This window comes from Paroedura picta, chromosome 3, assembly GCF_049243985.1.
Source record: "Paroedura picta isolate Pp20150507F chromosome 3, Ppicta_v3.0, whole genome shotgun sequence".
Classification (NCBI taxonomy): domain Eukaryota; kingdom Metazoa; phylum Chordata; class Lepidosauria; order Squamata; family Gekkonidae; genus Paroedura; species Paroedura picta.
Window position 1 is genome coordinate 44,006,823 of NC_135371.1, and position 12,093 is coordinate 44,018,915.

The 12,093-nt window shown below is 44.1% G+C and overlaps 1 protein-coding gene across 22 annotated transcripts in view; it reads right to left on the minus strand.

Moving 5' to 3' along the window:
• The window catches only part of SLMAP (sarcolemma associated protein), a 120,895-nt gene extending 109,317 nt beyond the window's left edge, over nucleotides 1-11,578 (minus strand). For 12 of the 22 annotated variants that reach the window (XM_077325474.1, XM_077325461.1, XM_077325459.1 and 9 more), the window contains exons 1-2: nucleotides 11,421-11,578; nucleotides 9,869-11,259 (exon numbers count right to left, since the gene is read on the minus strand). In XM_077325474.1, the coding sequence (XP_077181589.1) occupies nucleotides 9,869-10,075 (207 nt within the window). In that variant the 5' untranslated portion in view covers nucleotides 10,076-11,259; nucleotides 11,421-11,578. The remainder of the gene's footprint in view (nucleotides 1-9,868; nucleotides 11,260-11,420) is intronic. The other 10 variants (XM_077325468.1, XM_077325467.1, XM_077325462.1 and 7 more) reach the window with 1 other exon arrangement.
• Between the last annotated feature and the right edge of the window lie 515 nt (nucleotides 11,579-12,093).

Here is a 12,093-nt window from a genome sequence, read left to right on the forward strand (position 1 = left end):
CTCTGAGATTTCAATAGTAGTTAGTACTCTGTTCATTGCACTGGTTCTGCTGGGCTTTAACAAATGCTCTTCCACCTTTAGTTTCTACTGCAGAGATTCTATGGTTTGACTTTTGTCCTTTGGAAACAATGAAGGATGAGGGCGTTATTAAGAAATACACTAGCCTGGGGGTTAGTGTATTTCTTAATATCTAGTCTGGTGAAGCTTGCAATAATTATTTTGTAACGCTTTGGGTAGTGATAGTTCCTAGTTCTCAAAAGTACCCTGTAGATGTTTGGGATGATCAGCTCTTAGGACTTCCAAATGGAGAACAGATGCCCTCCTAGGTGACTGCTCAGAACATGAGTGGTGTGATAGATTTGGGGGGGGGGGTTACCCATCAAGTCACAGCTAACTTATGAAAATCCTGTAGGGTTTTCTGAGCTTAGTTTCTGAGATCTGAGGTGATCAGGTTATCTTGGGGCTAACCAGTTCAGGACTAGCCTAAGAGTAATGTGACTCGCCCAAAGTCACCCAGCAGCAGACTGCCAAGGCATGAGTGGGGATCTGAACCTGGATTTCCCAGATCCAACATTTTAACTATTACACCATGCTGGTTCTCATGATGGAACAGTTGTGTTGGAATTCGAATCTTCTTAAGTGGCACAATTATATATATGAAGTTAAAAGAAATTATTTCACTATCTGAATTTTCTTCTGGCCACAGAAACAAAGTTTGGTTCTAGTGATGCCTTCAAGTCAAAACTCTATTCTGCTGCTTCAGACCAACATGGCTACCCATCTGAATCTATTTTCTGGCTATTATTACTATTCGTTTTATTTATTACTGAAAATAAATTTGTCCCTGACCTGGATAGTCCCAGCCTAGCCTGATCTCATCAGATCTCAGAAGTTAAGTAGTGCCAATGCAAAGGCAGGTAGCGGCAAAGGACCTCCCAATGTCTCTTCCCTTGAAAACCCTACAGGGTCACCATACGACCTCTGTGACTTGTCAGCAAAAAAGAAGGGGGTGTTTAAAAAGTATCTTCCCCAAGCACCAAAATACACTACTACTCTTGGGTGATAAAGAATTTTGAAAGTAAAGCCTCACAGTGATCATCTTGAATTAAGGGTCATCCACTATGAGATACCTGGTAAGCAAGCTAAATTGCTCACATTTGTTTTAACCTCAGGCTACCTTTCAACAGTTCACAGAAGTTTCAGATGTCCAGAAAACAGTGACTAAGTTGTTAACAGCAGTCTATCACAGTAAGCACATTTCACAAGTGTTCAGGCAGGCTTTTGTATGTTTCCAGATACTATTCAAATTGCTGCTTTTATTCCTTCAGATTTTCTCAAGTCTAAAAGCTATCTTCTCTTGTGTGACGCCCATCAGGATAGATGCCCAACTATTTTCTCAAGGACTCTTACCAAGATGCTCCAATTTTGGTGTTTTATCTATTAGAGAAGGGACCTTCCCTGTGTCTGTTCAATGGACTCTCTCTCTCCCAGCAGTTGCTTGACTAGTATTGGTGACATTGTTTAGATGATAGACAAAATCTATCCTGTTTCTAAGACTTTTCTGGCACTACAGCACTTTTCATTCTTGATTTTGCTGCTGCTTTTTTACTTCTGACATTCTTTATTGCTTATTTTATAATATGTTTTGTGTTTTTACGTAAAGTAAGCTGACTTGAATGCTCCTGCTATGACAGAAAGGCAGCGTTTAATTTTAAAACATTTATAAACTAATTAAGTACAAATAATTAATTGGTTTTATTATTATTTTATTTAATGAAAGAAGTTTCAAGATGTTTGTTGACTTGCATTGCAAGTACCAAAGTGTTCCTGCTTAAAAACTGATGCTATGTGACTATACTGGACCAGCTCCAACAATTACAGTATTAGCTCTGCGGCAGTGGCTACATTTGGTCTCCCTGCAGGAAAATCTTCACCAGTAGGAAATAACACTTCAGTTGCTGAGTGCTGGCAGACCGTTCTTTCCAGATTCCAAAATAAAATAAGGTTACAATAATCAGTAAAATGTACTTGAATGTATAGTTATAGACACAATTCTCTTCTCAATACAAATTCAATAAAAACCAGGCATGTGAGAAATGCAAGAATGTATTCTTCAAAGTTGACTGATCTCAAAGAATTATGAAGCAGATCTTTGCTTTTCTGCTTCAATGCTCAACAGGTTCACCATCTGGAAATGGAATTGCCTTAAAACTCCATATTAATGGAATTAATATTATCAGTTCTCTGAACTTTATTACCTAAGTAACTGCATCAGCTTTACATTTTGCTGTTTCACTGCTTCCCCCCTCCCAGATTCTAAAGAATTATTGACTAGAAATGCAATAACTTAGTTATTTAACTTTTTGCCCCACGTTGTTTCATTCATGAAGTCATCTGTTGCTGTTCATGTTTTTCTACACCACATGCTAGTTGATTCCTTTAACACTGAAATCTTCAGTTACCTTCATTTTTTTAGTTATAAATGTTTATACCATATTCCCTTCATAGACGTTTTATACATTAATACAAAAACAGTGACCCCAATTTACTGTGATTAACAAAAATGGGGGCATACAAAGGATTATAGGATTTTATCAACGGTGTTCAAGAATCATGTCAAGGTGTACAATCACATAGGACAGCATGCTGAGAAAGTAACTTCTCGCGCTCCTTAATGGGCACTGTAACATGCAAATGGCAGCAAAACAAGAGACAGATTCTACAGTGAGCCCATACTAGCTCCATCAGCCACAAATGTAAGCTGAAACATCCCACAATGAAGTTTGCCTGGACCAGCCTTTTAAAGACTTTGATCTAGAACTCAAACTTAGATCATTTAAATTTACATTTCAAGTCAGTTCGCCTCTGTATACTTATTCCTGTGTGTCATTCCAATTACAAACAAAACAGCATACATCCATGCAATCGGAGTTATGAATGCACACAGTTTCTCTGAACAACTTAACCAGGGCTGATTTCTCACACCTTAGGCCTACCAGTCTTGCTTTACAATTTGGCCTTCACCCAAAGCAAGTTACAACTACTTCCAAGTAATGAGAGGTTCTCATACACACTATAATGCTGCCGTCAACACCACTTGAGCAGCAGTGACAGAATCACATTGACTGCTATTATAAACAGGGTGGATTGATTAAAACCAGAAGTGGGAGGAAAAGTCTGATATAAATCACTGATCTTAATCAAAACCATTATTTTATTTAAACCATTCTCAAATATACATAGTGACTATTACTGTAGGAGAGGCGAATGATGCAAGCCACTTTGGATCTCTGCTGTGGATAGAGGTGGGACACAAAAGAAGTAAATAAATAAAATTCACTATAAAACATAACAACAGCCTGACTACACAGATAAATATATCCACCCAATGAGCCATTATGGGCTAAATTGGATGTTTCCCTGCAAAATCTCCAAGTTTACAGAGAAACCACATTTTTTAAAAATTGGGGAAGTTAACCCTGCCAAGCCAGTAAAGCTCATAGAGGATCCCCAAGGGTCTGGGAAATAATATTCTTTCCTACAGATCATATGAAGTTCAAATGGCCACTACCCCAGAAATGAAGGGCAAGATGGATGCCTATTGGCAAAACATGAGATGGGCAGTCATGTGTGTGAGATGTACACTTCATGTTAATTGAGTTAGAGGGACTAGGATCCTATGAGGGGATAGACTTCCAAAATTAGGATTGTTAAGAAACTTCCAGTCCACTAGGACAAGAAAGGTTAAAGAACTGAGCAACCTGTTAATGTTGTTCAGGCACCTGGCCAAGCAGTGTTCCACTTATGGGTGCAAATGAGGGATGTTGTGGTAATAACTGTAACATTAAGGTTAGATAAGTGAATGTGTTTTTCTTTTGTTCTGCTATAGCCTATATATATGGTATTCATTTTTCCCTGTGTAATACTATAGATTAAGCTGTAGTAAGAAGAATTTATTTAAGAATGCAAATACTTCCCATGTACCTAGCTGCTTCATGCATGCAGAGAGAGTGAGTAGGAGTTGGGATTGTATGCACTGACAGCCCTTACTTGTGTCTATCAGAAGTGCCATGTATTCATTCTGCCATGCATTCACTCAAACTGCCATGTTTCCATTTTATTCTTTAAATCTGCCATGTAATCTTTTATGGGGACTTTTCCTCTGATACACACCTAGCCTTTTGGTTGTAATCCCCCCCCCCCCCCCCCGCTGGCTACCAGTTTAGTGTAGTGGTTAGGAGTGCAGACTTCTAATCTGGCGAGCCGGGTTCGATTCTGCACTCCCCCACATGCAGCCAGCTGGGTGACCTTGGGCTCACCATGGCACTGATAAAGCTGTTCTGACTGAGCAGTGATATCAGGGCTCTCTCAGCCTCACACACCTCACAGGTTGTTTGTTGTGGGGAGAGGAAAGGGAAGGCAACTGTAAGCCGCTCCTTCAAGTAGAGAAAAGCGGCATATAAGAACCAACTCTTCTTCTACCCTATGATCTAGCCTGGTATTGATTCCCTATTGTTAAGTGTTACTCAGTGCTATGTATCCTTGGATTCCCTCCTTTCAAAATTTGTTTTTGTTTCACAGGGAGTTATGTCTTTCATCCTACAGAGCTGGTTTCCCACTGAAAACTGGAGCTTAAAGGGGCAACAGTGGGAGAAGTAATATAAGCACTCCGTTGCTATTGTTTTTTAATTATTGGCAACGTATTGATCAGGTCTACTCATATACTTCCAAAAAACTGACCTTTGCACTAAGGTCTGTAATTGTGGTAACCAGTAGAAACCCCATACTGTCCAAACCACCAGTAAATGTGATAAGGTGCATTCAATTTGGTAGTGGAAGAACCAGTCAAGAGTAGGAAATGGGAATCTACCCTCTCAGTCACACATGGTATACATACAAGCCCCTGCCCTACCAGAACAGGGTCCTGACAAGCCCCAGCCCCCCCCCAAAAAAAAACTAACTACACCATCTACAAATGTACAGATGATACAAAGAAAAAACGTTGGGAGGCATTTGAGATTTCTTTGAAAATGGAAAGAGTAAGAGGCTAAAAAAGCAGGTGGAGTGAGCATCCAGACAAGAACTTTTGGATGGGGAAAAACATAAGGGAATGGAACATGGGTGCCACCAAGGAGGAAGCCTGTTTTAATGTGCAAGGAAGCCAGAAAGGCGGTGGGGGGAGATCAGGATGGTGGATGAAAAAGAGCCAGAGGAAGGCAGGATGATCAGGCTTGAAAATGCCTTTTCCCCTCCCCAAGTTCCCATTTGGCAGCCATTGTTAGGGCTTACAGTAAGGCTACTGGGACTTTCTCAGCCACAAGTGCAGATGCAGCCCCCCTCAGATGAGTGTTGCTTGGACTGACCCAGCAACACTTTTTAACCTCCAAGTGTAGTTGCAGAAGCTGAAATAATCACAAGCTGAAATAATCACATCTTTGTAGCTGCCCTCAAGCAACTTCCAAATCTGATTTAACATCTTTAAACCGCCCGTGGCGCCACGGACTAAATAATTCGTTAAGAGGTGTAGAGGTGGGATTAGTCCGTGATGAGGAAGGGTCCGGATTGGACCCTTCCTCACGACAGACAATCGGAGGGACCAATCGGCAGGCGCTTCGCGCCTGCCGATTGGTCCCTCCGATTCCCAGCTCCAGGAACTGCGAGGCGCGCACAGCGCGGCTCGCAGTTCCTCCTGGCCTGACGCAGCGAGAGGCGCGAAGCGCCTCTCGCCGCGTCAGGCCGCCGACCCAGGGAGCCCCCGGCAGTCGCGCGAAGCGCGGCTGCCGGGGGTCCCCTGCCCGGCGGGCTGATGCGGCGAGAGGCGCGAAGCGCCTCTCGCCGTGTCAGGCCGCCACCCGAGGGAGTGAAGCGCGGCTGCTGGGGGTTCCCTGCCCGGCGGGCTGATGCGGCGAGAGGCGCGAAGCGCCTCTCGCCGTGTCAGGCCGCCGCCCGAGGGAGTGAAGCGCGGCTGCCGGGGGTTCCCTGTCTGGCGGGCTGACGCGGCGAGAGGCCGTCAGCCCGCCGCCAACAGAAGAAGCTTGCCGCCGCCGACGACCAGCCCGCCGCCGCCGGCGACCAGCCCACCGCCGACCAGCGCGAAGACCACTTCGGTAAGGCCCTAGCGCCCGCTGCATTCCCCTGCAGCGGGCTTGATTACTAGTTTCATATAATTTTCAAACCACCTTAGAAAGAACACTATTTTTTTAAATATTAAGGTTATCATTTTTAGAAAATATATGCATTGCATATTTTAGACAACTTAGTGCTTTTGACCCTTTACTGGAACAATTTTTTGTGAATCAGTGCTCACTGAGATTAACACATGATGCTTCTCTTTTGGCAAAGACAAAGATGTTCCCCCCAAATTCTTTAATATGAAAAGCACCTTTTTCTCAATTAATAAATGGACTGTAAATCCATTTTGAAGTTATTTTATGTGAACTCAGGAAGTTGAATTCATTTTTAAACTCAGGTTATTTTTTAAATAGAAACTACAGCTGAAATTTAAACCGAAATACTGATTTTTAAGAATTCTTAATCTTTATCTACTCCACGTGTAAGATGTTGGGGTCATCAACTGATAATACTGGCAATGGAAACTAGGTACTTTATGTTGTACGCCACCATGGTAGTGTGCCAGAAAAAAGAAATCCTCTCTGTTGCTGTTCAGTGCCATGTCTGTAAGAGGCCAGCCCAGCAGTATTACAACCACCAGCTCAGCTAGTGTCACGTGGCACAAAGAGCCAATAGAATTCTAACTGGTCATTATCAAGCTGCTGACATTGGCCCAGCTTTTCAGGCTGATGAGCCTGTTGCGCAGGCTAAGCTGCCTCCCTCAATGCCCATCCCCACATACCGGATTGACTACCTGTCTGCCTTCTGGCTCACCTATCAGTTTGCCTCCAGCCTGCCTGACACATCATGTACACATGGCTCCGCTGATCTCCATTCTAACCTTAAAGAGTTGCTGTTTCTTAGGCTGAAAATTGTACAATCCCCATAACTTTACACTGTGTTAAACAGGGATGTACTGTGGAGAACCCATCTATTCCCAACTATTAAATTTCAGGCTAGAATAGGCACCTTGGAGTAACAGCAGCTGCAGCAGCTGTACAGGAGTGAAATAAATGAACATTAGCTCAGGCAAGCAAATAGGCAAGTGGATGGCCATTTTCTAAACAGTCACTACCGTAAACCTATATCTTAAATAATCAATCATCAGTAATCAGTAAGTAATAAATAATTCCTAGTAATTCTAGAATTGAAAAATACAAGTAATCACTCATACACAAATGCAGCAAACCTATTGCTGAAAGCTAATAATGATAGAAAACTAAGTTGTGGCATTGATTTTAAAATCCTGTCTTGTAGTGCATCTGAACAATTTACAAAATCATATTCAATAATTATTCTTACGAAACATGGAGAAATTACAGCAGGCCTGATAATACTACTGTGACATCCGTCACGTACTGGATCATTAGCTACAGCCAACTACATCATCAAATTAAAATATTTATGCATTTTTAAACTTGTAAAAATGTTTGCTGAAAATTGAACAATACTTTTCTTGCCATACGTAAGATTTACTCTACATAAAGTCCTATGAAATGCATGTTACAGCTTAGCCTTATGAAATTCACCTTTCAGCTTGTCCCATCTTGTTTAGTTGTTGCACAACATATAGCAGGACTTCAAAATTTCACCAGCTGCCTACTTAATTTAATACAGTATGGGCACAACAGAGTCACTTTGCTAATCCTTTACAGCAGTATTCATCAGAGCAGAAAATATCTACCAGAAAAGAATCAACAGGCGACAATGGCTTCATAAGGAAGCAAAGGGAAGAACATTGTTTTAATATGACTATTGAAACATTTAACGCAAATATTTAATTCAAATATTTCATCAGTAATTTAAAAATTGGATTGCTTAAGCAAAATTGGTCTGACTGCATCAGTTCAGTCCCTACTGGACAAAAGCAAGCACTACAAAGCCCCTCAACATTTAACAACAGCTGTTCTGACTTGAGAGGCCCAGTACAGGCTAAAAAGGCATACAGTGTGCACTAACTCTATCCCACTTGCAAAACAAAAAAGTGTCTTTTTAAAAAATATCATTCCAATAGATATGCCAGCTATCATTCATAAAATATTTTACTCTGTTCAATACTATACCAAGACAGCCATAACAGATCAGACAGCTTTATCCATATTTATGTGTCAGCTGCTTAAAATTAAGTGTTCTGTTGTCAAAACCGAAATTCTCCTGCCAGAATATATAAATACCAAATAAGCCACACAAACCAAATACAGACACATTGCTTTAGATCCTGTTAACTGTACCTTGGAGGAAAGTGGGGGCGGGGGTGTGGAGTGACTATCTAGTTGCATTCATCCTGGGTTGAACAATTTTCTATAAACGATTACATTGTTAGCCACAAAAAAAAAATAAGGCTTAAATTATTGTTGCAGATTCTTTGGGAAAATAATCACTTTAAACACTGCATTTCTTAGCTTGGCAAGCAAACATTTGGGAATCTCACTCCACCACAACATCCTATTTTGTACAATGACATCACTATCCATTGCCTGACCCAGTGCCTGCTGTTGGGGAGGGGGGCAGGTTAAGGTTATTATCACCCAGTGGGTAGTGTTGAATTTCGAGGCAATTGCTACCTGGCCATATCCTACGTATTTAGCTGGTGCAATGTCTGGTGTTCCAGCAATACTAGCAGCGCTGATGTTTGAGACAGGGTTTTGAGTCCCCATACAACCCCCCCTCAGTTTTGGCTGTCAGTTAGTAACATGGGAACAGTGACATACATATCACATTTTTAACTTCAGCTAATAGCATTATACATACTTCCACCATCTTCCAGTTCTTCCCTCTCCCACTTTATACACATAACAACCTTGTGAGGATGGTTAAGCTAAGAGTGAACCAAAGTTCATTCAAACAGTTTCATGGCTGACTGAAGCCTGGAACATGGATCTTCACATTCCTAGCCATTCTAACCTCTATGCCAAATTGAATCTCAAAAGGAAAGCGAACAGATAAATGCAGTTATTATAATACAATTTTCTTAAAAGAGCATCACAAATTGGTAAATAGTTCTAAGGTCCAACCTCCTTAGTCAAATCTTATCAGCTGAATTAAAATCAAGGACTAATAGAATTTACTTCCAAGGGCAGCCTTTCTCAACTTTTTGACCATTGAGAAACCCCTGAAACATTTTTCAGGCTTCAAGAAACTCCAGAAGTGGTGCAATTGGTGCAGAGTGGTGAGGCAGCAGACATGCAGTCTGAAAGCTCTGTCCATGAGGCTGGGAGTTCAATCCCAGCAAGCTAGTTCAAGGTTGACTCAGCCTTTCATCCTTCCGAGGTCGGTAAAATGAGTACCCAGCTTGCTGGGGGGTAAATGGTAATGACTGGGGAAAGCACTGGCAAACCACCCGGTATTGAGTCTACCATGAAAACGCTAGAGGGCATCACCCCAAGGGCCAGACATGCACAGGGGATACCTTTACCTATGGGTGGGAAGCATAGGTGTGTATATGCCCATTCAGGGCCCCCCCTTCTCAGGCCCATCATTGGCCATTGGGGGGGGCAGGTTGACATGACCACATATGGACATATCACACAATAAATGTTTAACAAACTTAAAATAAAAATACAAATTAATTCATTCCTGCCCAATTGGGAAACCTTTCCAGGGCTGTCAAGAAGCTTTCCAGGGCTGTCATGAAACCCTGGTTGAGAAAGCCTGTTCTAAGCAGTCACAATCATGATTTTACTGGGCACCATCACATTAGTTCTAATATACAATTACTCAAAAAAAAGCACCTTTTGGAAAATGCAAAATACCTTACCTTTCCTGTCTTGTGGTCAAACCAGACAAGAGCATGGTTCCTAGACAGGACCTTACAGTCAAAGGTAGCATTGTTCTGAGCTGGTCGACAACGAGCCACTGAGCGGCCAATTTTGACAGGTTCATCCAGGTAGACATGGCGTTCTTGAAATGGGTGAGAGTTCGGACGGCAAGTGAAGATAGCCAACGCTGAAGGCATTGAGGACATATATGTGATGCCACACCAACCAGGAAAGAAGATAAACTCTTCTTGATCCAAGCCACCCTCCACAGTTGATAAGCAAAATTCCCACAGCACTTCACATTAAAGCAGGCCAAGCATTACCTGCAGGTAAGATCTAACAATTTATAGCTGCAGTATGTGAACTAATCCTGGCAATAATCCAGTAAAAAAGCTCCATTGTTTCCTTTAATAAGGCCTGTAGTAAGTCTAAGAAGCTCCACTTTAATCCATATTTCTCAAGAATGTGAACAAGCATCTGATGCCTCACAGGAGAAACTGAACTTGTTAAATTAAGGTGGGGACAACTATAAATCCAAGAGGGTGACTCACGCACAAATACTTGTTTGGGATGTAATTGATTCTGTTCTGTTCTGTAAACAATGTCCAAGATTTTTCCTCAATGCAGACAAACAATTAAAGATTCAGGCAGTAGGCGACTAAGGACAAGAGTTTTACAAGAGTTAAGCACAAACTGACGAATAACCAGGAAGTCTTTGCAGCAACAACAGCCTAACTGATCCACCAGTAAATCCAGGGTTCATCTTCTTCAGACATCAATGCCAAGTCAGGATGAGGAGCAGGATTGCTGACCCCTCAGCAGACAGCTCAAGCCCTATCTAGAACTGTCAAATGAACAGAGCAAACGGCGAATTTGGTAATTAATGGAACAGAACTGAATTGCCGCTGCCCCCCCTCCCCCCACGACTTAAGGGTCAATAAACCCAAAAACGTATCCAAGTCGTTGAATAAAAAGCGGTTTTCTCAAGCGAAAGGAAAAAGGCGACAGCAAGTTGGGCCAGGTGAGGTCTGCCGAGGGAAGCTGAAGTGCCGCGGTGCGTTTCGTGGTGGGCTCCGGCGCCGCAGAGGAGTCTGTCTGGCCGGACGCGCTGAGGAGGGTCTTGGCGCAGGGGCTACGGAGCTCTCCCCGGGAAGCGCGGCAGGGCAAGGCGGGCTCCCTGGCCCGAGGAAGGCCAGGGAAGGCTCGGGCTCAGTGACTCTGCAGGTGGCCGCGACGGAGGACCTCGCTCCCTCTTTCCCCGCCTGAGGAGCGGCGCCTTGGGCTTGTCTGGAGGAGCTCAGCCCCGTTCCCGCCGAGGCAGAGGCCTGGAGCCCTTCCGATCGGCGTCTCCCTCTCAGTCGGCCACCGGCAGCGAAAACTTTCCCCCGACCTGTGAAATCAAAACAAACCCGGTCAGTCTGCGGGCTCAGGCGGGCCCTGGCTCGACCCTTGTGGGCAGCCGCCGGGCTCCTCGGCTCAGCCGAAGCGCGCAGGGCACAGGGGCAGCCAGGCGGGGCGAAGCACCCCCCCGCCGCCGCCACCCACACTTACCTTCCCAGCAGGAGCCGCCATAGTGCCTGCAAACCTACCCGGTGTAGCTGCAGCAGCAGCCGCGCTGCCGGGGAGGGGGGGAAGGGAACGGGGGGAGGAGCCGCCTCGCAATGGGCCTGACTACAAGAAAGGATGAAGGCCGCCCATCCGCTTCTGCGCAGGCGCACGCCCGGCGGTCTCCATAACGCGCAGGGGTGGCACATGCGCAGAAGAAAGAGCGACGTTTCCCCTTTGCCCGGCTTATGGGGGCTGCCCATATTGCGAGTCGGGCCTGGCAACGCTTCTTCCGGGTGCCGAAATTAGTGAGGATTGAGCTGCCGCAGAGAGAGATTAAAGCCGTGCCCGACAGGGGGAGTCCGCCAACGAGGAGGAAGCGGAATAAGAGGCTAGGGACTGAAACAGACCCGGAGGGGTGAGGTGGTGTCAAATTTGGCCCATGGTTCCCCGTAAGGAGTGCCCGAAGACGCAGGAAAGACATTTTTCTGGGAAGAACGATGGCCCTGTTGGCCGTAATGGGGAAACCTCATTTCATGTCATCATGAGTATGGGAAGGCTACCACAAGCACCAGGATCCTAAAGATTTTTATTTATTCAGAAGTGAATCTTGCCTTGCTCCGTGGCACATGCGCCCAAGTAAGTGCGTGTGGGGATGCAGTCCTTATCTTAGCCACCC